This window comes from Phyllostomus hastatus, unplaced genomic scaffold (genome assembly GCF_019186645.2).
Source record: "Phyllostomus hastatus isolate PE091 unplaced genomic scaffold, TTU_PhHast_1.1 phas_contig_1, whole genome shotgun sequence".
Taxonomy (NCBI): domain Eukaryota; kingdom Metazoa; phylum Chordata; class Mammalia; order Chiroptera; family Phyllostomidae; genus Phyllostomus; species Phyllostomus hastatus.
The window spans coordinates 45,390,113-45,418,073 of NW_025333498.1; the positions used below are offsets into that span (position 1 = coordinate 45,390,113).

General features: G+C 34.2%; 1 protein-coding gene across 1 annotated transcript in view; it reads left to right on the plus strand.

Annotated features, from left to right (window-relative positions):
• Positions 1-27,961, plus strand: part of LRP1B (LDL receptor related protein 1B) — a 1,811,620-nt gene that overhangs the window by 304,123 nt on the left and 1,479,536 nt on the right. Inside the window, exon 2 of the mRNA XM_045853515.1 lies at positions 5,714-5,836. Within this exon, the coding sequence (XP_045709471.1) occupies positions 5,714-5,836 (123 nt within the window). The remainder of the gene's footprint in view (positions 1-5,713; positions 5,837-27,961) is intronic.

The window sequence follows — 27,961 nt, forward strand, 5'->3', positions numbered from 1 at the left end:
ATTGTAAAAGTGTAATTTTCAGTATAGTCTTTAAGAGACTCTAGGGAATAACATTGAATCTCTCTCAAGTATGATTTTTAGTGTTCATGGATGCTTTAATTTTATGTGGTATAATCTTTACTACTCAGGGTATTTTATTTTAACCATGGGACAACTTAGTTTTATTTTATTGATTAACTAAATAAAGCAATTCATTCTTCTGATAATAAAAAGCAAAACACTGTTTACTTCTTTGTTTTTTCTTTATTTCTTTTTAAAAAACATTGTATAATTCTCTTTATAAAATTTTTCTTTTTTTCATTGAAATCAGCTGGTTAGGAGCAAATATGAGATCCAAGACAGAATGCTATGCCCTCTAGGGACTTTTTGTCTAGTAGCTATACTGCACAGAGTAAAATACAGTAGGAGCTCATTGGTGGTTTGAGTAGTGGGTGATGGAACCAGTGATGGAGACAGAAAAATTTAGTGGCGGAAGTTTAAATTAAAGGAGATAAATGTCATTGGAATTTAGAAAATGATGACAGTTTTATAGTATGGGAAAGGACATTCCAAACAAAGGAATAAACACTAAAGACATAGAAATTATATTTTTAGGGAAAGTGAATAGAACAGTATGGAGAACTAAAAGTTCTAAGGTGAAAGAATAGCAAAATAAAGCACTGGAGCAGAATATCTCTGACCAGATTATGAAAAACAACATGAACAAAATTCTGAGGAATTTATCCTTCATTTACATTTGTATTTTTCTGGTGTAGGAGAATGTGAAGAAACAAAAATAAGGTACTTCCTGATACTTGATAACTAACATCATTTTTCTAATTTTATATGAGATTTATCAAAATTTTAAGATGAATTGGTAATATGCTATGTAGGTCTCTACAAGAATTCTATTCTGATAATCATCCATTGCCAGTCATATGAGAAGAAAAGGAATATAACCATATTTTTCTTTTAACAGCTATAAATGGGGTATTATAATTAGCCATCCTATGTTTAACAATGAGCTATAGATTTAATAAATAAATATTGTTGTTGTTTACTAAGTTCTGAAAACCTGTCATAACATTTCCCTAATACTTAAGCTGTTGCAAATGGTTGTACCTATTTTTAATTTAGCTAGGTTTGATGTCAGACTCCTCAGGAATTTAGATGTTAAGTGCAACTGTCCTTCCTTAAACTTTAATTTGTAATTAGATACTGGAGTTCATTATTTATATTTTCTTTAAGTGTCCCTGTAGTGTCCCATTATGCATTAGTAGGCAGACAATTTGTTGATAAACTAACATTCTTACTAATATCTAAATAGGAAGTCAACTTCTAAGGGAGATGTTATAACATTATTATAAATTAATTATAGTGAAACACTCAAGGAGCTGGAGGCTGCATAATTATTCAATAGACTAATATTGACAGATATTAGTTTTAGTATTTGATTCTGACAGTTTTATTTTAAATATCAAAATTAGCAGCTCATCATAATATTAAAGTGAGAAAAGGTAAGTTAGCTGGTCTGTGACTACTCATGTATATTTTCTATCAGCAAGTCTATCTGTATCTTCTAAAATAATATGTTTTTTTAAAGATTTTATTTATTTATTTTTAGAGAGGGAAGGGAGGGAGGGAGAGAGAGAGAGAGAGAGAGAGAGAGAGAGAGAGAGAGAGAGACAGAGAGGGAGAGAGAGAGAGAGAGAGAGAAACATCAATGTGTGGTTGCTGGGGGTTATGGCCTGCAACCCAGGCATGTACCCTGGCTGGGAATCGAACCTGTGACACTTTGGTTCACAGCCCGCGCTCAATCCACTGAGCTACACCAGCCAGGGCTTTAAAATAATATGTATTTTTATTAAAATAAGTAATTAGATGTTTTCCTATAAGTGCAGCAGGGTTTTCATACTAATCTTTTCTCATACCAGAATGAATCCAAATTCAGTAAATTCTATAAATTACAGTTGTCCTAATTTTTTCATGTCTTTTGATTGCAAAAGTCTTTTATTACAAAGAAGTAGACATTGTACTAGTTTTGATCTTCTTCCTTAGGGATGTAAGTGAAACTGCCTGCCCTTTCTCGTAAGCTTCTTCTTAATTACAGTGTATAACACCATGTTTCACACAATAGGAAGACATTTAAAATAGGATTAGTTTGGATATTTCAGAAATATAGCAGGAAGCATAAAACAGGAAAAGTGGAAAATACACATACAAACAACATATTTAGTTCCTGAATCAAGGAACTCAATCCAGAGGATATATTTTAAATAATTTCCTTGAAATACTAAAAATTCACTTATTTGAATACTATAATCAATGCTGTTAAAAACTGACCTTGAAATGGAATATCTGATTGAAAATAAGTAAATGGGTTGTAGGAGGATATTCTTAATGGCTATTTCTTAGAACAATAATATAAAACTGTCCCCAAAATTGCAACAGCACTAATTGTTTTAAAAGTTGGAGTTTGCTTTACAAACTTATAGGCTCATTAGATAAATTCTGTTAGGTCAATCTTACTTCTGGGAAAAAAGATTATTTTTGAATTATGATGAATTAGTGTCTATGTCTACATACATATGAATACCTATTGAAGATGGGGATTTGCATATTATCCAAAGGGATTTTCTTGTTGGATTTTCCCAGAGTATTATCCTGTATTTATGGCCTAATGTAGACATTAATACAAAACAAAATGAACAAAATACTCAACTGTAGAATATATACCTTTCAATCTTAGATGGATCCTTTTTATTTATTTATTTTTTTGCCTTTAGAAAAAGCACTTTCCTCAAATTCTTAGTTGATTGCTCTTTAATTTCCCACAGCAGTTACTCTAAATCTTTACCATTCTTTCCAACTGTACTTCCTCAAATTTCAAGTCTTGCATTTCAGTTCTTTGAGAAAACCCAACCGTGTAAGAATACCTTAACTTTCATGCCTACCTGCTAATAATTTCTCTATTTCATTTTTCTGTCCTAATTTTTTTTTGCTTCAGTATTATTTAGGTTCTTATCCCAGACTCATGGGTTTTTCATGGTAAAGTCCTTCACTTTCACACCCTTCTTGGGCCTCCAATCTCTTTATTTCTTCAGTGGCATTTTCCCTCAGCTTGTAAGTCTGTGCCATCTTTTCAGAGCTCGTCATTTCCAAATTTTGTCACTAGTTATCCCCTTCTTCAATCCAATTATTGAAATTTCACATGGATTTAATAAATCTTTTCTTTTCCTCTTGCCCTTTTCCTCTTGTATCTCTGGCTAAACTTTGTCTTCTCTATCTCCTTGCTTGACCTAGGCTTACTTCATTCTCTGTCTGTCTGTCTGTCTCTCTCCCCCCTGCCCTCTCTCCCTCCTTCCCTCCTCCATGCCTCACTTTAATTTCAGCTACATCTATTTTTGTGCTTTAATTGTTTTCTGAAAGCTTAAGTTCTGTTTTGTGCTTCTAGTTTTGATCATTCTCCTGAATTTTAGGCTTAAATGTATCACTGCCTAATGCATATGTGTTCTTGATTATCTCCCAAGTGCTCCATACTCAGGATATTCAAAAAACCATTGAAAAAAATCTTACATTTGGAGCCAGAGATTTGAATTCAAGATTCTGACATGTAATGGAATGGGAAACAAGGTATTTGGCTTCAGTTTTCTCATCAAACACTCCTGTGAAACTTCCTTTCACCAACACATACACCCATACAACCTGTTATTGCAGTGCCATCCTAATGATCTCCTAGTCTCCACCTTTACCTCATTGTATTCTATTCTCAACACAGTCGCCAGAGTAAGCCTTTAAAGAGTAATTTAGAGAATGTCTCTCTACTCAGAACGGTCCAGTGGTTCCCCCCTCTACTTTTAACAGTACTCACAGCCTTCATCTGCCACTCTCAAGGCCATATTCCCTGAATCCCTCACTTAATTTCTTCCTCCTTTCACTTTTTTCCAGCTACTCTGTCCTCCTCAGTGTTTCCCACTTTGCTGAGCACAGGACCTTTTATTCAAATGGATGTCACTCTCAGGTCTTATAACATGAATGTCATATTGATTTTAGTAAAAAGAAAGAAAAAACTTTTATTTGTATCAAATGCATTGTAGTTGCTACTGCCTTAGCAATTTTGTTTGCACTGCCCCTTGTCAGGACTGCCCTGTTCTTGTTCTCCATTTATTGATACCCTACCCATCTTTCAAGTTATGCTTACATCCTCAAACTGTGCTTCATATTTATCTCTATCTGTCTCTATCTGTGGTCTCTCCTTTTAGCAGCTTTTTTTTTATTTATTTCACAACTTTTTGTATATGAAGTACTTTTGTACTGCTGGTCTGTTGGCACAGTAATCTACTGGGTCCTTAAGACAAAGACTGTGACTACTACATCTTAGATTCTATAGCACCAAGTCTAGGGTCAAATACAGAGTATGCTCAAGAACACAACTGTTTTAATGCAAAAAAACAACAACAGTAATTATTATAGCAGTGGTGATGAGTATGGTATTGATGGTACATTTATTAAAAATAGGATAATATTAGTTCTCAGGAAATATCTATAGTTTTAAAAATAGAAAAAATAATTATCTACCCATGCCTATAGATTAAAGATATTTTATGTGTTTGTAACATATATTTATTGAAAGTTATGTTGGGGTGAAAGGAAAGAAATTGAGGAAGAGAAAGGAAAGATATGCCATGTTTTATCAGATTATTGTGTGGGAGATAAACCATCATATTTTAATTGCTAAGGTAAAAGTGCCAATTAAGCAATAGACTAATACTTTCATATCACTTAGAATTTATTTTTGATATATATTGAAATACCTATTTACTGATGGTTTTTTAACTATTTGAATCATTTTTGTGTATACATAACAAAAGTGTGCTGTCAAATGGCTATGTGGTTCCCAGCACTCCTTCACAATCATATGTCATTAATTGTAAGAAATATTTATTTTCCAGTTAAAATATAAATACAAAATATGCTGTTGAATGGATTTACAGGGTATAAGTAAGTATATTGAAAAGAAACAACATCTAATGAGTTTATTAGGACTTGACGAAGGATGATAGATCTTAAATATTCTGAAACAAGAGAAGGAAAATAATGGACTTTTTGGATACACCCATCTGTAGAAATCCAAGTTAGAGCAAATCTTTATGGAAGTTTACTACCATATTTTTTGTATTAGTAGTGAAAACTGTCACCTGGAAAGTCATAGCAAAAAGGAGAAGAAAATATTAGGAGACTGGGTGGTCTAACTAATGTAGAGACATGAAGTTCCGGTATTAGGATGGGATGTTAAGAACTGAATACGCAAAGATGCAGTTTAGGTACAATATTTAACTCTCAGATTTTTCTTCTCTTGGAGCAAAGGAGGAATGGAAATTTCTGTGTTCAAAACTTCTGTTTTAGATCACCATCTATAAAACCTGCTTATTGAGATATCTATATGCCTTATCCGATATGACAAAGTCTCTAGTCAAACATAAATAGAGTTTCTAACTATTTCCAGAATAGATTGTGTGAGACCACATCAGTGTCAATTCTATCAAAATGGTGTACTTGAGCTAAGTGGCTAAAATTAAAACAAATATTTTGGTTTAGCTTTGCTGCTGACCAGAAAAGGTGGATCCCATCTGTGTACCTTTTATGTATTGCTTTCTCATATTTCATCTTTGTACTGCTCTTCTGTTCATGTTCAGATCATTCATATTTTATTTTGAAACATTTTCATTTTCAGATCAGCAGTCCTGTGATCCTGGTGAATTTCTTTGCCACGATCATGTGACTTGTGTCTCCCAGAGTTGGCTGTGTGACGGGGACCCTGACTGTCCTGATGATTCAGACGAGTCTTTAGATACCTGTGAGTAGAAAGGTTCCATGCCATTCCAATTTACCTTACATGTAAAACTAAATGTCAGTTGTTTTCACAGATAACTGATACTGTAATTGATTCTTTTTGTTGTTGTTGTTCAACTAGACTAAGAAACTTGAAACCTTACATTTATGTTTCCTTTAAAATGATTATGTGAATGAAAGCATAAAGTGCAGTTTTCTAGTATGAACTGACTTGTTATGGGAAGAAAATGCAAGGTTAATTTTTCAAAGTGATTGTGTTACTACTAGAAAAAATGACTTGAAGAGGGATATAAGTCTTTAAAACATAGCACTAAAAGGGAATAAGACCCTCTCCAAAAATTTCTCTCATGCATTTTGAGACAGAGGAGTACATAAAAGGAATAGTAATCAAGATTTAGCTCTCTTATTATTTCTATTAATATCATAGGACAGGACACATTATTAAACACAATTATTGGTTCTGTTTTTCATTTTTATACACTTGTTTATATAACTTGCAGACATAACCAATATAGATTTTGATGTACATCTTGCCATTAGATAGTAGAGGCAATCCTTATTAATATGTCTTAGTTTGCTAGTGCTTTTTAAATTTCTCAACATGTGGGCACTTGTATATTTGCATTAATTGCTTCTCTTTGAATAGGTCACTTCTTCCACAGGAAGAGGTTTTAGTTGTTTACTACATTTGTAATTTTTACTAATTTTACCAGTTTAATTCTGGAAAAAAAAAAACTTTACAAGGCTCTGCATAGCATAGAAAAGATTCCTAGGCATAATAAGAGGAAAAAATAGATTAATAAGAAAAAAAACTCTAGTGTATAATCCAATGTGATAAATCCACACAAAGAAATATTATTTGGTATAAAAAAGAATAAAGTACTCATACAGGCTTCATGGATGAACCTTGAAAACATCATGCTAAGGAAAAGGAACCAGCCATAGAGGACCATATATTTTATTATTTTATTCATATGAAGGACCCCAAATTGGCAAATATACAGCTATAGAAAGTAGAAGATTGGTGTAGTAGAAGGCATGAGGAGTGATTGCTAAGTATGGGGTCTCTTTCTGGTGTGATCAAAACATTCTAAAATGGAATTACAGTGTGGTTGCAGGACTCTGTTGATATATTTAGAAATATTGAATTTTACATACTAAAGGGAGTGAATTATATTGTATGTGAATTTTATCTTAACAAAACTGTTTAAAAATGGTAATAAATCTCAATATTATGAGTATGAGTGTAGATGGTGCAATAATGTGAAAAGACAATAATAATAAATGCTCTGGCCTATAAACATATAAAATATGATTCCATATCTATAGAATCATAATTCATACACATACACACATAGGTATAAATTGGGCCGTGTATATATATGAATGCTTTTTAAGCTTTAATCTCTCTTATTTAAGTGTCATCTAGGAGTTATTTCATCATTAGCTAGAACAATTCTTATAGCATAATCAGAATAAAAGTTTCCATTTTTGAGTTTTGGTACTGGAGTATTCCATTTGTGTCCTGATCCTTCCAACACATTCCTGGTGGAAGAAGAAAATAAATATCACAGAGACATGAGATTTATTTTTGGTATCCATATCCAGGAAAGCAGGTTGAAGGAGAAATGTCGTGGAACTGTATCCTTGCACAATGCAAAAGCAATTGAGAAAACAATGACTGGATAGCCTACCGGGGCAGGAGTTCCCCTTATGCTGATGAAGAACAAAGAATGATGGTGTCCCTTTGATCTTAAGAGAGAGACGAGTATAGGAATCAGACAGGATTTGTGGTATGGAGTGGGAGCAAGGATCTGGATAGTCAAAACTAAAGCCCAGAGAGAGTTAACCTCAAAGTAAATGTCAAATTTGGTGGATGACAAATATTCTATTACCCCATCAAAGCTGAATTCTTGCCTCTAGAACTAGCTGATCCCCTGCAGGGGTGCCTCAGTGCAGCAGAACACGTGTTTTCCAGCCAGCCTCTACCCTGGCTGACAGGGCATCTGCTCTGAATGGTCTGTCTCTACCACAATGACCTTAAATATTTTGAATATCCACTCTGCCCAGAAAGTAGACACCACTTTGCATTTGTGGAAAAGGCGGGTCCTTCAGTTCATACAGATTAGGGACTTTAGAAGACTAAGGCCTCAAAATAGAAATCATATGTGGGTAAATTAAAAATAAAGATATATTTTTTCTGTTTACTTAATTTTAAAAATGAAATCCATACCTACTCAAGACATTTTTGGCAGTTTTTTAAATACATAGTTCTTTTCTTCTCCAATAACATTTGATGTGTTAGATTTAAAAATATTTCTTTATATTGGCCATTCTTATTCTAACTTCAAATATCGAAATTGCTGAGTATCTATAAAGGAAACACTAACATTAATATTGTTATATTGATATATAATAATATACATTGATATAACAATAGTTTTTGTAACAAAGATAGAGAAATAAGTATTATTATAATTGGGTATTTAATCTGGACAATGTATTTGGGTCTACGTTTAATTAGCCTGTTTCAGATCAATAGTTTCAGATCATATCAATTGAAATCTGGACTCGCATTGGAAAAAAACCTTTATAAAACATATCAGACTTTTCACATTTAGATTTCTTGAACCAAATGTTCACAATGTCCATTTTTCTAATTAGAGTGCTTTATATTGTGTTGTTTTATGACATTTGTATCCAGCCAACACTGATCTACATCAAATAGTTGCGTAATTTATGAGAAAAGATAAATTACAAGAAATCAAATACTAGATAAATACTAGAAATCAAAACCCTTGAAGACTGGTTCTTAGGAAGGATGATTTTGTGCTCGGTGTTTGAACAAATATATGTTATCAGTTTTGGATTGAACTATATCGTATCTACAAAACACTAGATAAAAACAGCTGAAGCAATTTGCTTTTTTCCCCCTAAATTCATTTGGCCCTTAAAATGATAAGAAAACCAGTACTGCATGGAATTTATTATAGCATTGTACAAGTTCTGCAATGATGGCAAAATATTACAGGAAAAAAGGGAAATGGTCAAGGAATAAGAAAAGCCTTGTGAAACACTAATGACTAAAATGCTTTAGAAGATAAACATGCACACAGAAACACCAGGATGAATTTTCTAAAATATGAAAATGGATAACTTTATTAATTTATATCTTTGCCTTTGGATATGAGAAATTACTCTTTAGCTTCATATTAAAAATGAAAGTCTATATTTCTCCACATTATTTGAGGTAATTTCAAGTGTCTAAATAAATGGCTAATCATCATTAGACCCTATGAGTCCATGAGAATGAGAAATCAGGGAAATCACCATCCTTCTACTTAAGGCTTTCAATTCAGTTGTTGGTCTAAAGTTGTGTGTGACAAGAATGAAGATGAAGGATGGATGTTTACTTGTAAGATGAATGCTTGGTACCACCTGTGGCTGAAAAGTCTTCTTGAAAGGCACTTTTATTCCAAAGTATTCAAAATTTAATTCTTTAGAGGATTTTCTGTTGAATGCTTAATGATACTTCCTTTCCAGCAATCATCTCCAGCTGATGTATGATATTTACTGGGAAACTGACTTTAATATACTTAAAACTGATTCTTTTTAAGTCAGAACAGTATCAGTGCTGCTATTTCTCCTTTTTTTTCCTATTGCCCTATACTACTCCCTTGTCATAAAATCATTTAGAGTGTACTTTAATTACAGATCATGTTTTTGATATATGACTCATTGGCCAACAAAGTAAGATAAAATGGACTCATAAAAGGGTAACATTTACAACCTGGGGAGTTGTGATAATTTTCACATGGACTCTGTCCTGTCCTTCTGCAGGGATCAACACAGTTTTTATATAAAAAAATAGATGATAAATATTTTAGATTTCATAACCCCATATGATCTCTGTTGAATGTTCTTCTTCTTTTTTTAATGCTTTAAAATATAAGACACATCCTCACCTTACAGTCTGTAAAAAACAGGCCACAGGCCAGATTCGGTCAGCAGGCTGTAGTTGGCCAGCCCCTGTTATAATGTCACTCATTGATGACCCATACCCACCATGAAATTACAGGGTGGGTCTGTGCAAGGAACAGAATCCCCCCTCACAGTGGAAGCATGTGGCATAGAGCAGTGCATGTACCTGCCACCATACAGTGCCAGACTCAGACCATGTCATGTTTTCTAAAAAAGCTGGGTTTACTCTTCTATTTTGGCATGTCTCCTTATTGCTTAGGATTGCATTTCACCATATGGAACAGAAACAGTAGCTTAACCAAATAAGGGTTTATTTTCCTCACCTATAAAGTTGAAAATGTAGAAAATTCAGAATTAATATGGCAGTTCTAGAATGGCACCAGGCTTTCTCTATCTTTCTGCCCTGCCATCCTTAGCGTGGAGTTGACAGTAATAAAGGCACAGAATGCTGCTCTGCCTCTGCCAGTAGATAATTCCGTTCCAGAAAGAAAGAAGAACAGAGAAAAGGGAGGAAGGCCAGTGCCAGCTGACTTTCTCTGTTTTTCAGAAAAGCAATATGTTTTACAGAAAGCCAAGTAAGTACATAAATGCTTAGATCTCCTTCACTGGAACTGAACATATGGGGTGTAGAGCAATGAGGATTTTCAACAGGGCCTGTTGCCTTCCAGAATAAAATTGGCTGTGCTAGTATAGAAAGAGGGGAGAATAGATACGGGGTAGGCAGAGGCACCAAGGGGCTTGTGCCATAGTCTCCTTCCATTCTCCTTTCTTCTCTCCATCACTATACAGGAGGTGGCAAGCACCATGTATGATCAGGGCTTCTGAATCCCAACTCCTTGTCTCCAAGACCAGCTCCTCCTCCACAAATATCTTTTGTCCTGAGCAACTAACCAAAACCTATCAGGACTCCATTATTTCAGTTGTACGATGGACATGGTAGTACCAGCCTCATAGTGAAGTGCTTAGATAATGCCTGTTCCATAGTAACATCCCCTCTGTACTATATACCCCATCTACATTCCAGATGCTCAGAGCCCTGAGCAAGCACCATGCCCTAAGAGTCTTCTTATAGAGCATCCTAACTGCCCCCATCCCCTTCTTACTTAAGTCAGTTTTATTTTCTAAGAATGTGACTAGGAATAGGATTAATTTGCCACATACACAACTTCAAGTTAAATTTTTAACATTTTTTAATAATTAGATATATTGCATTTGAAAATTAAGACAAATTTGCTATTGAGATTATTTTCGGACAGGTGGTTTTTCCTAGGAACTCTTCCAAAAACATTGTGTTAACTAATTGACTGAAGTGAAGATACATGGCTAAAAAATATGTTAATGAATAAGATAATTTAATTGACACTGTAGTCCTGAAATGCAGATGTTATACGATTTTAAAAAATTGAGTTTATGGTCCTTCTGGGCTCCTCTAAGTTGGCTGTTATTGGTGAAAGTAGATTTGTCCTTTTTTTTAATACTGAGGTAAAGAAGGATCTAATGCCTAAGAGGACCCCATAGACCACCTAATTGATAACTACGGAGTGATTTGAAAACATGGAAGTCTATCCCAGCAGAATCGTATAACACTGGCTTTGGGAGTGAACAGTTCTAATTGAAGAATGCAGTAAAAATAACAAGTCTCCTGTGTAATAGGAATAGAAGCATGTATAAAAAATTAAAATGGCTGTAAGTTATTAGGGTTAGACGTGCCTCTGCATGAATGACCATTGACTTTATTATGTTTCTGTTGTACGATTTTAACTCTATTTAGACAAAGAATATTAATGAACTTCTTATATTCATACAATGACCTTTCCTCTATGATATAAGGTAGACATCCTCTTATAATTTCCTTCTAAACCTTCTTTCTTTGACAGAGGTCAAAGAAATAAAAATGAAATTCAGGTGGGAGACTATTAGCGAGTCAATATCACTCTTTAAAGATACATAAGTAGAATAGGGCTTTCAAAGTAGACTATAGGAACAATAAAGTGAGTGGCAGTATGGTCCTTGTTTCTATGTAATAGTGATTTAGAGGTCACTTTGCAATGAGCTAATATATGAGAACCACAAAGCAGAGCTTTTTGTTAGGTGGAGAAGCTGAAATGATCTTACAGATTAAAGGGAAAGCTTATGAGACCCATGAGGACAGTTTATGTCTCTTTCGATTTTTTTTGTTTTGCTCTTCATTTTACTGTGAGGCTTTACATTTTAGCAGTAGAGAGGCCAAAACACTGACCCATCTTAAATAATAAAAAGTCTCCCACTTAAGAGTTGAGATGAAGGGGTGACATGAAGGTGGAGGAAAGCACAATTGTGAATTATAAGGGCCTGTCTAATATTGATTCATTTTCCTAGCACAGTGGAATGGGATCGGGGGTCAGATTTCTCTTCATTCTGCCCCCAGTGTGCTAATACATCTCTGAAAGTCTGCTTCTGTGATTTTAAGAAAGGTTGATTGGAGGCATAGGTGACAAAACTGAGTGCACTACAGCTCAGACAGGTGGAGCAAGACCAGCATTCAAAAAGGCTTCGCTTTTTACTCAAAAAGTCACTGCTTTTTGGTTTTCTTATCCAAGATCACAGGTCACAAGATTAAAAAGAGTCCCTTATCCTACACTGAAAACTACAGGAAATAAAATGTTTGAAATAATGTGAAAGAAAGGGGGTAGAATAAAATCAATGAATAGAGGAAACTCTGGTAAAATTCTTCTGGGTGTAAGGGATGATGCGCTGTAAACAAGTGCTACTGCAGAGCCTTTTAGGGAAGAACTGAAGGCTAAGCAAGGAGTCTTCTCAGAAACAATCCAATCCATCATTATCCACAACTACCCTAGCATTTGGGGATGTGGATGAAGCCTTCTTACCTTTCACGGGTGAGTACATTTCTTCCCAGAGGACATTTTATTCTTTACAGTCAGTGTATAAAATTTACATTTGACTTTCACTCAGAAGTGCTTCTAAAATGACATATTTTGCTAAATGAAGTTCCAAAGAATGTTGTGTTCTGAGAACTTTTTTAATGACAATGTCTTGTCTTTTTTCTTCCTCCCCCCATTCCATTATCTTTCCCTGAAAGCAGGATATAAGCCCTACTATAACATAGCTACAGAATTTACAGTAAGAAAAAGAGTATCATCATTCTACTAATTGCTAACTTGGCTGTGCTCCAAATCAGGCAGCATAACAGGCTTGGGGTTAATTATTTTTTTAAATTCTCACTCAATGATATGTCCATTGGTTTGAGAAAGAGAAAAGGAGAAAGTGAGCAGGGAGACTGAAAGAGAAAGACATTGATGTGAGAGAAAAACATTAGCTGATTGCCTCCCCTATGCACCCAGATTGGAGATTTAACTCACAACATACATATGTGCCCTGACCAGGGATCAAACTTACAACCTTTTGGTGTACAGAATGATGCTCCTACCAACTAAACCAGGGCAGCGTTGAAGTTTTTAATTAAAATTTGGTAATATTAGCTTTCCTGATTTTTAGGATGGGAGGATTTGCTCAAAGAAAGAAAGAAAATTCATCAGAGGATAGCTAAAAACAGGATAAAGGTGGAAGAATACCAATCATGAATGTGGCTTATAGCAATACACTCAGTCTACAAGGCCTCATTTTCTCCCTTCCTCCCTTCTTCCCTTCCTTCTTTCTTTCTTCTTCCTTCTTTCTTCTCTCGTCTCTCCCCTCCCCTCCCCCCTCCCCTCCCCCTCCCTTCTTTCTCCTCCCTTTCTCCTTCCTTCCTTCCTTCCTTCCTCTCTCTTCTCTTCTCTTCTCTTCTCTTCTCTTCTCTTCTCTTCTCTTCTCCTCTTTTCACTCTTTTTCTTTTCTTTTCTTTCAGAAGATGTCCTAGGAAGGAAGGCTCAAACTTGGAAGATTAGTTAAAAATAGCAGAGAACCCCTTCACTGGAACAGAACTTTCTGGTTAGTTAGTCACAAAGAAGAAAACAAACCAACAAACAATTACTTTCCAACATGTCTAATTGAGTTCCCAAAAGAAAAGTAATTGTAAATATAAAATACTTTTCTAGAATTAGCATGCAGCCACAAGGCTAATTTTCATCTTTCACAAATAAGAATTGTAGAAATGACATGTACTGTGATAATGCTTTAAAATATGCACATCAGTATTATTAAATATAATTTGGTCATTATAACTCATTTTATGAAAAATATAGACTAGGTATTGTGGCCATTAAAACAATGAGAAACAAGACACAAACAGGTTGTTTGGTAAAGAACCTCATAGCTCATAGTAACAAGGCTGGAGTAGGAATCTAGAACTTCTCTATCCTTACTTCTTACCATAGCACCTGTTATTCATTGAATTCTGATGCCTCAAAATTGATGTATAGAAGCTCCAAATCCCCAGTATCTTAGAATGTGTCTGTAGTTGGAGAAAGGGCATTAAAAGAGCTAATTAACTTAAAGTGAGGTCATGAGAATGGGTCCTACTGCAACCTGAAAGATGTCCTTATAAGAGCAGAGAGTGTTGACACACTAAGTCATGCTATAGCCATGCATGCACAAGTGGAAGGCCATGAGAAGAGGCAGTATGAGTGTAGCCATCTTCAGTTTAAGGATGGAAAGAGGCCTTGAGGAAAACCAATCCCGCCAACATCTTAATCTTGGACTTCTAGTTTACAGAACTGTGAGGAAGTTAATTATCATTGATTAAGCCATCTGGTCTATGGTATTTTGTTATGAGAGTTCTCACAGGCTAATATAGCATTCTATAACACATCTAACAAAATTTGATTTATTTTTATATCATTGTAAAAATAATCTAGTGATTTAAACATTTCCTCTTTTCCTTGAAGAGATATACTATCAGAGTACTGAAACTGCAGGCATTATAATCCTGTTAAAGAGATATGAGATGTAATTGGCAATTTGTTTCTGATGGAATAAAAGACCCATCCTTACATTAGCACTATAATCCTGCAAGGAAACCTAATTTAACCAGTGGTGTTTATATGAAAAACAAAATGTATTTTAAATAAAAAATCAGTAGATAATTAATACAGATTTTTTTCAATTTTCTTATAGATGATAGGTTGCTGCAAAATTTAAAAAAAAATCTATATTTACCTGATCTTTCCCCCAGTGATCAAGATACTCATTTAGAAGTACAGTTGGTGGCCATCTTTATAATTAAAACTATTTACAAAATAAAATACAAACTTGAAAAGATGAAGTAATTACCATTGTTTTCCAGTCATAATATGGATATTAATGATATTCTATGTTAGGTTGCTATAATCTATATTAGATTACTATAATTTTTAATTCTAAATTGATTGCTAGGTGAGGCAATAAAGTTGATGTAATTTGACAGTAAAAAGAAATATTTCTTTCTCTACATAGACCTTTGGGGAATTCCGTTACCTTTTACTTCTAAGTTTGCACATATTAGACAATTCAATTTTTAAAATAAGTGACATGCTATGTATTTTCACTTAAATAGTGAAGACAGTTTTGTCACTGCACTAGACTTCTCCAAATACGAATGGGTTTTCTTTAAGAAAACTAGAAATCAATCGATCAGCAGCTATTTACTGAGGGACTGCTGTGTTCACAGTGTTTACTGGGTACTCATCTTCAACTCTTTATCTCATGCCCCATCATATACCAGGGCTTTAGCTTATGCTAATTTAGTCTTCTATCCTGGTTAAATGTGGTTATTTCCATGTTAAAGAAAATTATGTTTATGGCAAAGTTGATGATGATATTACTGACACAAAATGATCAATACGATCCAGATGTTGCAGTATGATCCTTATATGGATTACCTCCTTTGATCCTGACAATAAATGCTATGAACATGTGTTTAGCAGAGGTCTTTCGTATTAGCTAACCTTTCGTCCCTGCTCAGATAGTCAGTCCGAGACCTTAAGAATGGAAACTGCTGAGCCACTTGTATGACCACCAGTCCTACAGGTGACACCAGCACTGAAAAATAATAGAGCCAACACAGGTGACTATGCAATTTACTAGGCTTTTATTAGTGCAGGCTCACTCCATTTTTATTAATGCAGATTCACTCCAGATCCATACTAACCTGATAACAATGCTAATCACTTAGAAACAATCAGTAATAACATCACACAAGAGAATTGTGGGATAGTGAACCCGAGTCCCAGAGTCTCAGTCTGCAGGTTCGGGAGACAGTACCCTGATCAAGGGAGTCATCAGAGCCTTCCAAGGCAGAATCTTTGGAGCAGGGTCAGCCACAGGGCAAACGAAGTTCTCAGTCCAGCAGGGCAGAGCCTGGGGCAGCATGGGAGTCAGGAGATAAGCTCAGCACAGAGCAGCACTTTAGCATGTGGAGCTCAGCTCTTTCAGCAGTGGTCTGAGGCCTGTCAGCTATACCCTTCAGGGTCATGTACTCCACCCCTCTGGGTCTCTTGGTAAGTGTTTTGGCACCCCTGATGCAGTATGGGGAATTTCCAGGTGGTTTTATCCTGGAGTATCCATCCCTACATAGGCATATGATCAGGTCATGGTGCAGATATCTTGAACACTCCACCCTGACAAACATGACTTAGGTAGTCTCCTTGAACCAGTGTCACTACTGACTGGCAGCCATCTTGGTTGACATGAATGACACTGCTTTGTCTCATATACTTGGTCCTATCTTGACTAGACCAATGACATTTTATCAATCCTGTTCTCCACAACAACCTTCAGTAGGATGTTGGGTAGAGTTGTTCAGATTGCATAGGGCCCTAGGATGACATAAATATCACAGCAGCACAAGCATATATATTTTCCCACAAATGGAAATAAACTAGCTTGAAAATGGGGCAAAGTTTCCTAATTTGCATAAAGGCACTATATGAACTAATGATATCCCTGCCTATGTTGCTAACCATGGTCTGCTTTTATTGATGATAAAAATAAAGCATGAGGGAAGTTATTTGCTAGAGGTCTTAAAGCTATTAAGTGACAGGTGAATACTATGCCATGTTGTACAGCTGTCTAGATAAAGCCAGCAAATGAGGCCCAGAGAAGCTGGATTCCACTGAGAGTCCCTCTTAGTGAAGGCAAGATTTTATCCTTGCCCATCTCAAATTACATTCAAGTCAGCATGCTTGCCATTATATCACATATCACCTGCCTGTACATTTTCCTTTCAAATATATATACAGGGTCCAGAGGAAGTAACACCTAGTTGAGTGTGGTTGATAGGGTAATAGTATGAGTGTAATAATTTATAGTTTTAGTTTGAATATTTCACCTAAAATGTCATATGGTGTGCTTGAGTGTGTTACTGTTATGTTATAGAATTACATGCTTATGATTTTGTAATAAAAGTTTGTAATAAAAAAGGGGTGTTATTTGTGCTGGACCCTATATATCCAACCATTCTATTTATACACATCCAGTTTTAATTGAGAGGCAACTGTGTAATAGATCCTGTGATAGATGTTGGGATTGGCAAGATCAATATGCTAAAGATGAAAAACAGAAATAATAACAATTGGAGAGAGGGTTTTAATTATTTTCCAACCAGAGAGGATATGTTTATGAATTCCTAAGTTACTGTACTAATGCTTATAAAAGGTATATGAGTTAATATTTACATATGCATGTATACAAACTTCATGTCTGTGCACATGAAAAATTGAATCTGGGAAATGTAGTTAGTATTTTCTTAAACTTTTTTGGTCACACACATACACACACACTAAAGAAAGCACACAAATACACATACACTAACTTAAAATACAGTTTTGATAATAACTCTGCAGCTGATAAGATTTTTATTAGATTTTTATTGTTGTGTAACAAATTGCTATAAATTTAGCATGTTAAAACAACTCCATTTCCTATCTCACAGCTCTGTAGATACAAGCCTTGGAAGGATCAAATGGGTTCCCTGTTTCATAAGGCAAAGATCAAGTTTTCCCTCAGGCTATGCTCTTATATGGAGGGTAAGGAAGAATCTACTAACTCATTTAGGTTGCTGGCTGACTTCAGTTTCTTGAGATTGTAGACTGGGGTGCAAATTTTTAATGGCTGTTAGTGTCAGCCACTCATAACAACTAAAGACTTCTAACTTTCCTTGACAGATGATCCCCTATGTTTTCAAAGCCAGCAATCCTATGTCAGAGCTCCCTCATGCTTCATATTTCCAATCCCTGATTTTCTCCTGGGCTATCACATGGAAAAACACCTCTTTATTTTTAAAGATATCAAGTGATTAGATTAAGAGCATTTGGGTAATTTCTCTTTTGCCATATAATATAACATAGTGCCGAGAGCGATATCTCATATTTACTGGTTCTAGCCACATGGGCCAGAGCGGGAGTTCCACAACGATGAGTGTTGTTGGGTGTTGTTCTCAGAACTCTGTCCAACACAGTGAATTAATTTACTAGGCAACCATGAAAAATAACAGGGTGGTGGCTTAAACAACATAAATGTATCTCCTCACAGTTCTGAAGGCTGAAAGTTTAAGATCAAGGGCTTGGCAGGGTCGGTTTCATTCTGAGACTTCATTCTTCAGCTTGTAGATGGTTCCCTTGCTACTGTCTTTACATGGTGTGGGTGTCTGTGCTCTAATCTCTTCTTGTTAAGGACACTAGTTATCTTGGAGGGGGGCCCACCCATGTGACTGAATTTTACCTTAGTTTCCCCTGCCTTCAAACACAGTCCCATTCTGAGGTATTCGGAGTGAAGACTTCAACATACACATTTTGAGAGGAAACAATTCAGCCCATAACAATCAGGATGATTTTGTTTTTCCTTTTTCATATTCTAAGATATTTTAGTCATTAGCTCACCTAATAAATGTAAATTGTTATTTGTTTAAAAAAATTAGAAGACCTCCTGCTTTTTGTGTGAAGAATTTCAAGCTATCAGCAAGTTGAAAGAATGGTATAGTAAACACCTGCATACCCTGGATTTATCGCCCATTAACCTCATAACATTGGCTTCATCTTTTTCTCTTTTTTGAATTATGTATACACATATGTAATTTTACATGTGTATACATATTTATGTTCATATGTGACTTTTGCTGAAATACTTAAGTTGCAAACAGTGAAATGTTTCTCCTAAATGATTCTATGAATAAAACAAACTTTTGCATAACCTTAGTACTGTCATCATGCCCATGAAATCTGATTTGAATATAATAGTCAGTCTGTATTCAAATTTTCCCTACTGTCCTAAGATATCTTCTAAAGTTATTTTTTATATAATCCAGGATTTGACCAAGGATAATGCATTGCACATAATTGTCACAGTTCTTTTTTGTCTTCTTTAATCTAGAATATTTCCCAACTTTCTTTTGTTTATCATGGTACTAACCTTTTCCTGTACTGTGTCTCCCAATCTGAACTTTTCTATTTGTTCCCTAATGTTTAGATCCAGAGTAAATTTTTGCCAAGAATATGGTGTAGGTTATGACATACATTTCTCATTGCATTGCATCAGGAGATAAGCCAATTTGATGGTAGCTTGATAACTTGGTTCCCAAAACTGAATTATAACAAAATATTATTCAGAAAATAAGGTATATCTCTCAACCATATACATAACAAATTTAAGAAAAAAGAGCCTTTTCTAATGGAATTTTACCTACTTCATTAGGAAAAAGACTTAAGCATGACATATCCTTGTTACCTAAAAACTGGAATCAAGTGAAGAGTGAGGCTTTTAAGTTTGAACTGAGTGATCACTTGAGTTGTATCATTCTCCCCTCAAAAAAATCTAATTTTGATTTTTTGCATTGCTCTGTGTCTAAGTACAAACCATAGATTTACTGTCACTTCTATTTAAGTAGCAAATGGTCTAAGTCCCTCATTATAATTTTTAAGGATGAGAATCTTTTCCAGTCTTTATATTCATACAATGTTCTGCACCGTGAGCTACACATTTTTTTCTCTGTTAGAAATTTAAAAGATAAATATGTAGGTAGGCAGGTTAAGGTATAATAAAGGACAATAGAGGACAGTCTCATCAACTTACAAGAACTCTATAAATAATATATATGTACATATACATGTATGAATATATGATTACAATTAATTCAATTTTTAATTGGCAGTTTATTTAAGTAGGTACTTTATAGAATTCATGAGTTACAGAATTACATCTGATATACTTTCAGAAGTTTTCACAAGTGCTTTGTAACCTGGTTTCTTCACATAAGTAAAGAAAAACGTCTTGAGGAAGGACAATCTATCATTTAGAATTTTTTATCGAATTAATAAATTAGAATTCATAAGTTACAGAATTACATCTAATATACTTTCAGAAGTTTTCACAAGTGCTTTGTAACCTGGTTTCTTCACATAAGTAAGGAAAAACGTCTTGAGAAAGGATGATCTATCATTTAGAATTTTTTTCCAACTTTCTTTTACTGCTCTCAACAAATTTTAATGTATTCATTTAGTTGTTTCATCAATAGAACAATTGAATATAATCTGTCAATAGGGAAAGTAGACACTGAAGGAGGTGTTATCACTTAACAGAAAAAATTCTTCCTGAGGTTGGTCGTTATATAAATCACTTGTCTTTGGTGTGAGTGAGAGTAAAATAGCTGAATTTATTTTACAGTGGCAAATGTAGGAGCAAATGTTCGCAAGAGGGGAAAGTTAGCAGGATTTCAGCCTAAATGAGTAGTGATGATTCTGCATTCCTATTGGAACATTACAAATATTATAAGAAGTAAAAAACTAAAATGACATGAAATAAATGGTATGTACATGTTCAGGGTGAAATTGAGATTATAAAAGAGAGAGAGAAAGAGAAATCCACACCAATTCTAGTTATAAATGCCTGACTACAGCAGAATCCAAGTTAAGGCGGCAAAGAAGGTCAGATACATTCTGACAGTGCTAACCCAGAAGGCAGTTTATAGATTCAACAAGATATTGATGATAATTTGTAACTACAGTGATGGATGTGTACTTGGAACCAGCTGACCTTTGAGGTAAGTAGATTCTTACAGATATGAACATGGAATTGCTTCTCCCTAAGTAGAATCAAATAATTGGGTTTGCATTACAAGTTTTTTTTTTTTTTTAAACAAAGCATTTTTTTTTCATTGATGAATAGGAATGGACATGTATAGTAAGTTTGGCTTGTTTTAAACTTTTTAGGTTTGACTAATATTTGACAGAGTGAGGAAAATTGTTATTCCTCAAATATAAAATGGATTAAATAAATCAAATAGAAGTTCATTGTAAGATCAAGTAATCACAGTGATCTGATTGGCTGTCTAGGATGGTATGCTTAAATGGGCAAGATTGGCTTCCACTTTAGATTTAACCCCAGGATAAATTGGACATGGGAAACCTGCTATGAATCACACCCTTTGTAATGAGGGCAACTGCCAGGTTCTTGGTAAAATTTTCTTCAATATAGACTTTTGCTTCTAACTTTCACTCTCTGTTTGTTAATAGTAACAGATTGATTTACTGGGCACTTGTAGATGCCAGGGACTGAAATAGTTTCAATTTACATAACCTCCAGATGAAAAAAAATGAAACATAAAAGAAAAGAAACCTATAACTCCATGAGGTAAAGCAACTGGCATAAAAGATATAAATAATGAATCTCAGAACTGTGCCTGGACTTTTTACCACCTTAACTTACACTCTGCTTCTTTTTTTTTTTTTTGCACCTCCCAGTGATATAGTTCTAAACTCCTTCTCTACTGACTGCATCTCATCATTTATCAAAACAATAACAAAAAAAGATCAGAAATACAATTTCTAGCTAAATTGCTAAATTTAAAATGAAAAGTAGAGGTGCAGCTATAAATTTGACAATCGCTTCTGCCCTCAAGAACTGGTGGGCCCGTGCACATGTACAACACACACACACACCCCCCCCCATAATATTTTTCTATAAAAGAAAGGTAATCTGTTTACTTGATAGATATATGGCTTTTCTTTCTGTGTTATCATTGGAAATGGGATAGTGTGATTAGTAGGGGTAAATAATATACAGTAAGTACATATGGTACTCCACTTGCTTAATTTTCAGAAAGACATCCTAATACAGAGGATGAATATCTGTGCCGAAAACAATTAGGTCACATTCTGTTTGTCAAATATTCATTCACGCTGTTTTTCTCTTACATTCAATAAAACATTGTAGAGCAATTATCTTTACTTTTAATTTTCAATAACCTGAAAGGTGGCCATATAAACTTTTGCAAAATCTGTGAATACTTAATTGCATTTCATCCACAGCCCCAGTGTCAGGTTTGCCCAAAGCAGCTCTTTTGTACATCTCCTATTGTCCCCAGTGAGAAAGCCTGTGATAGAAGCCCTGAGGGGCCTTGAAGAGAGTTCCCAAATTCTGGTGAAATAATTCTCCCTGATACAGTTATATGGTCTTTCTCAAATAGGGAATGTTTCTCGCATATTGAAAACACTGACTTTGAATTTTTGACATATTATTCCCTGAGGACTACTTCAATTACTTTTTTTTGTTTGTTTTTGGACTGGTCAAGGGACTTGGTTTTGCTGGTACCGTGGTACCATAGGATACAAATTATATACTTTTAAAAATATATATAAGTTGTAGCAAAGGCATATAAAAGAGTGTGCTATATTTTCTTGGGAATATAAACTATTTCTTAAGCATCTTCTTACTTCATAACATAAATATATTCTATATTACATCCTATAAATCCCCAAAGGTTAGCAAACTGATTAATCTACAATTGTAAAGAAGTGATATTTTTATTTTTCAAAGGATGTAGTTTATTCAGAAAAATTCATACTCAAAATATGATTAGGGTAGATTTGGTAAGGATTACAGCCTTCCAATATGAGTGGATTTTTATCAGGCTTCACAGAAAAAAAAAACACTTACTGTTTTATGTAATCTGAAATTTGTCATCAGATGATTTATAGGAGTTTAGGTTTTACAAAATGTGAGCATTTGTCTTGATAAAATAATAAACCTCTCCCATTGTTAATTGAAATCAATACTCTACTATTTTCCTTATTCCAGACATACAGAGAGGCAAAGTAAAAACATTTTTATTAGTAACTTGTATGTCTTACAACAGGAGCTTTCCTGTAGATTTACAGAAGTCAAGGTTAAAATATATCCATGAGGTCCTGGCCCATGTGGCTCAGTTGGTTGGGTGTCTTACCTCAAAGTGAAAGGCCACCAGGCACGTGCCTGGGTAGAGGGCCTGGTCCCTGGGGCACCTTCCAATAGCAACCAATCAATGTTTGTCTCCCTCTCTTTCTTCCTTACCTTCCCTCTAAATAAATAAGTAAGATCTTTAAAAAATGTGTCAATTGGTGCTATGCCAACATAGCAAGATATGGGGAGATACTTGCTATCTTCCAGACTAAAATGTGAATTCCAAGCATAGAAATAAATAAAGGGTGATGATTCGATCTAAAATTAGACCTAGATGTCTTTATAGTTATTTTTAATGAGTATTTTCAGTATTGTTGTTTACTGAATGTCTGTTGTGTCATCATTGGCTTATTTTTATTTCATATACTATTTTTCCAACTCTTTTATTTTGTCTGCTTAACTACTTGTATTCATAAAATTTGCATCTTATTTATTCTGATGGCCTTTGTGCTAAACTTGACTTTTGTCATAATACTTTCCTTTGTGTTGTTATACAACCAAAGTATTAAATCTTGGTTACCTGTGGCCTTGTTTCTCACCCCTCGCTACCCTGTTTCTTTTCTCCCTTATTGAAATCTCTTAATTCTAATAGCTTTCATTATATGCTTATTTTTAATGCATTTTATTTATCATATTCCTTTGTCTTAACTCTACCTCCCTCAACCAAATTCTATTATTCATAACAAAGAAATCACAGCTACTTAATAAGTAGTTCAATTTCAAAAATATTATAAATATTTTGTAAATATTACAATAGTAAGAAATAGTAGGGATTAAAACCCTATATATAATAGATAAAAAATACAGAGGATAAAGAAAAGAAGTAAATCTAAATTTCAAAGAGCTGTCTCAAATTATAATATAACCATAATTGAGAAACTATATTATAATAAATATAAGTAAGAATTTAGAGTTTTATAAAACAAATTATTCTAAACATCTCTAATAGTATACAGCAAAATAGAATAAATGTATAGAATAAATATCAACAAATTATTCATTTACTTGTGATAATAAATAACAGTTATCAATATATATTATAAATAGCTAATTTACTATCCTCCATAGTGAAAAAGGAAATAAAAATAGGCCTTTTAAAACTTGGCAGCATTAATTTTTGTATGAAAATAAGTCTGATAACTATGAATGATTTTGAAATTATAATATTATTTGACCACATTTTTCCTCTCAAGTGTTTTGATTCTGTCACTTAAACTTTGAACTTGACCTGAGAGAAATCTTTTATAAAAACTCTCATTACAGTAATGAGAGTTGAACCTTCAGATACTATACAAAACCTATTCAATATATTTAAATAGTTACTTAATGTTACCCTTTATTCTCGCAAAAAATGTGTTTAAAGTGTAATAACTATTTGTTCTTAGACTAACTCATGAAATTTGAAAGCAGATGGTCTTTTCAGAAGAAGAGCATATCACTCTTTTAAAAAAGCAAGTGCTTTAAAACAAGTACTTAAAGGTTTCATAAAGCATAGAATATGAAGCTATTTTAATCAGCAAAAATAAAACAAACACTAGATTATGAACAGATAAGAAAGAATCCATTAATGCAATGTGTATAGAATAACCATGAAATGAAAGGATGATGTGCTATAATCAGCAAGGGAGACAACCCATATGGAATGTAGCCCTTTCAACAAGGCAGTTCATAGATGTCTAAAATAGAAAATAAGTCAATTATAATACTTTTGAAATATTATTTAAAATTTTCATAACTATCAATGGATTTCTATCACAGAGCCATATCATCATTAAAAATGAGACATTAAATTAGTGATCATGGAAAATTTCCTCCACAGACTGCAATAGCCAAATACATTAAATTACTGAATTAAGTGGTCATTTTGACTTAGGGGGATTCATGTAAATGCAGGAAAAGACCAGAAAGGAGGAATGTGGTGCTTTAGCCATGATTTACTGGCTCCCTGGATGATCTCTTTCATCAGAGATTCAGCATTGCTGGAACATGCAATTCATTAATAAGCCATTAAAATGTGAAAACTCAACAGAAGAGGGCAGGGCTGCTTCTGCTGAGCACACTATGGTCATTGCAGTTTCTCAGAGCCCACATCTGTTTGGTACATCCATTCTCATTTTTTCCCATGACATACTGCTTGTTAATCATTCTGAAAGTTACCCATGGAGTGAATAAAGATGTTGCAACCTCAGTGTTAATTTGCAATTTATTTTTCTGACAAATTGCAAATGTTAAGCATTATTGAATTTGGATCTGTGATATTTGATTGACAATCTCTACCATAAAAATTAAAATAAGATGTATTGTAAATTTGCTTTTGTATAATGTTTACCATGGGCAAAGTATTGATAAAAAGTTTTAAAGCATTTATGCACTATATTTAAATAGGTCCCCAGGACCTATTTTATGTGTCATATAGATTCAATCAATGAAGTAGAGCTATGATAATTTTGAAAAATTATTTTTTAGTATTTGTTAGGCTTATTTTTGTTAGTTTTCATGTTAGGATTCAAAAGGAAGACAGAAAATTCTGTACTTGTCTACATGTATGTTTTAGTGCATTTTCATAGTTTTAAAAATGTTTTTAGGGATGTGATTCTCTCATTTGATATTTCTTCCTTATAACATTTTTGTCATTGTTGTTATGTTTTGTTTTGTTTGACATACTTCATCACTTGAGATACTTGAAAATTTTTTATCAAAACTCTTCAGAATCACTTCAGCAAATATTATATTCTTAATAGAGATGATACATACAAAAAATGAAAAAAAAACTAATTTTGAAAACAGAACTTCACTTGTTAAAAATTTTACATCAATGTCAAGCCTGTAGCTGTAGAAAAATTATATAACACAGGCACACCTTGACAATTTTCAGGGTTCTGTTCTATACCACCACAGTAAAGCAAATATCAAAATATAGAAAGTCACACTTTTTTTTGGTTTCCAAGTGCATATAAAAGTTGTATTTATACTATACTATAGTCAATTAAGTGTGAAATCATGTTGTCTAGAAAAACAAAGTATTGTGCATACCTTAACTTAAAAATACTTTATTGCTAAAAAACGCTGACCATCATGTGAGCTTTTAACAAGTTGCCATCTTTTTTGCTGGTGGAAGTTTTTGCCTTGATGTTGCTAGCTGCTGACTGGGGAGGGCTGTGGTTGCTAAAAGTCTAGGTGACTCAATACAGTTTTTAAAATAAAACAACAGTGAAATCTTCAGCCTTTATTGACTATTTCTCTCATTAATAATCTCTCTGTAGCATGTGATTCTGATTGGTAGCATTTTACCCACAGAACTTCTTTCAAAATTGAAGTCAATCATCTCAAACCCGCCACTCCTTTATCAACTAAGTTCACGTAATAATATTCTGAATTCTTTGTTATTATTTCAATAATCCTCACAGCATCTTCATCAGGGGCAGATTCTTTCTCAAGAACCCTTTTACTTGCTCATCCATAAGAAGTAATTTATCATCCCTTAAAGTTTTATCATGAGTTTGTAGCAGTTCAGTCACATCTTCAGACTCCACTTCTAATTCTAGTTCTCTTGCTCTTTCTACCGTCTCTGCAATTATTTTGCCCACTGAAGTCTTGAGCCCCTTAGAGTCATTCATGAGGGTTAGAATAAACCTCTTCCAAAATCCTTAATGTTTAGAGTGTGACCTCTTTCCAGGAATCACAAATTTTCTTAATGACATCTAGAATGGGGAGTCCTTCTCCAGAGATTTTCAATTCACTTTGCCCAGATCCATCAGAGGAATCACTATGTCAGCTACAGCCTTACAAAATTCATTTAAATAATAAGATAGTAAATAGTAAGATATAGTAAGATATGAAGTATAAAATTACTCTTTGATCTATATAGTGGGGAAGGATGTTAGGCTAACTGGCATAGAAATGACATTAATCTTGTACATTTCTATCAACACTTTTGGGTGACCTGCTACATTGTCAATGAGCAGTAATATTTTGAGAGGAATCTTTTTTTTTCTTGCTGAGCAGTATGTCTCAGCAATGGGTTTAAAATATTTCATAAACCATGTTGTCAACAAATGTGTTGTCATTTAGGCTTTATTGTTCTGTTTATGGAGCACAGGCAGAGTAGATTTAGCATAATTTTTAAGTCCTCTAGGAAATTTGGAATGGTAAATGAACATTGGCTTCAACTTCAAGTCACAAGCTGGATTAGCTCCTAACAAGAGAGTTATCCTGCCTTTGAAACTTTGAAGCCAGGTATTGACTTCTCATTTCTAGCTATGAAAGTCCTAGATGGCATTTTCTTCTCAGGTAAGGCTGTCTTATCTATACTGAAAATGTGTTGTTTAGTGCAGCCACTTTCACTCATTACCTTAGCTATATCTTAAGGATAACATGCTGCAGCTTCTACTTCAGCACTCGTTGCTTCACCTTGCACTTGATGTTATAGAGATGGCTTCTTTTCTTAAACCCCATGAACCAATCTCTGCTAGCTTCAAACTTTTCTTCTGTGGTTCATCTTAGCCTTCACAGAATTGAATACAAGACTCTGGATTATGCTTTGGCTTAACGGAATGTTGTGGCTGATTTGATTTTCTATACAGACCATTAAAACCTTCTCTATATTAGCAATTGGGCTGTCTCACTTTATTACTATTTGTGTGTTCACTGGAGTAGCATTTTTAACATCCTTCAAAAGCCTTTTCTTCACTTTCACAACCTGGCTAACTGGCACAAGAGTCCTAACTTTTGGCCTATCTCAGCTTTTAACATGAAATCCTCACAAAAGTTAATCATTTCTAGCTTTTGATTTAAAGTGAGAGACATGAACGCTTACAGACCATAATAGGGTTACTAATTAAGCTAATTTCAATATTGTTGTGTCTCAGGGAATAGGGAGGCCTAAGGAGAGGGAGAGAGACAGGGGAATAGCCTTTTGGTGAAACAGAACACACACATTCATCAATTTAGTTTGCTGTTTTATGTGGGCACAATTCCTGGTTCTTCAAAACAATTACAAGAATAATATCAAAGATCATTGCTC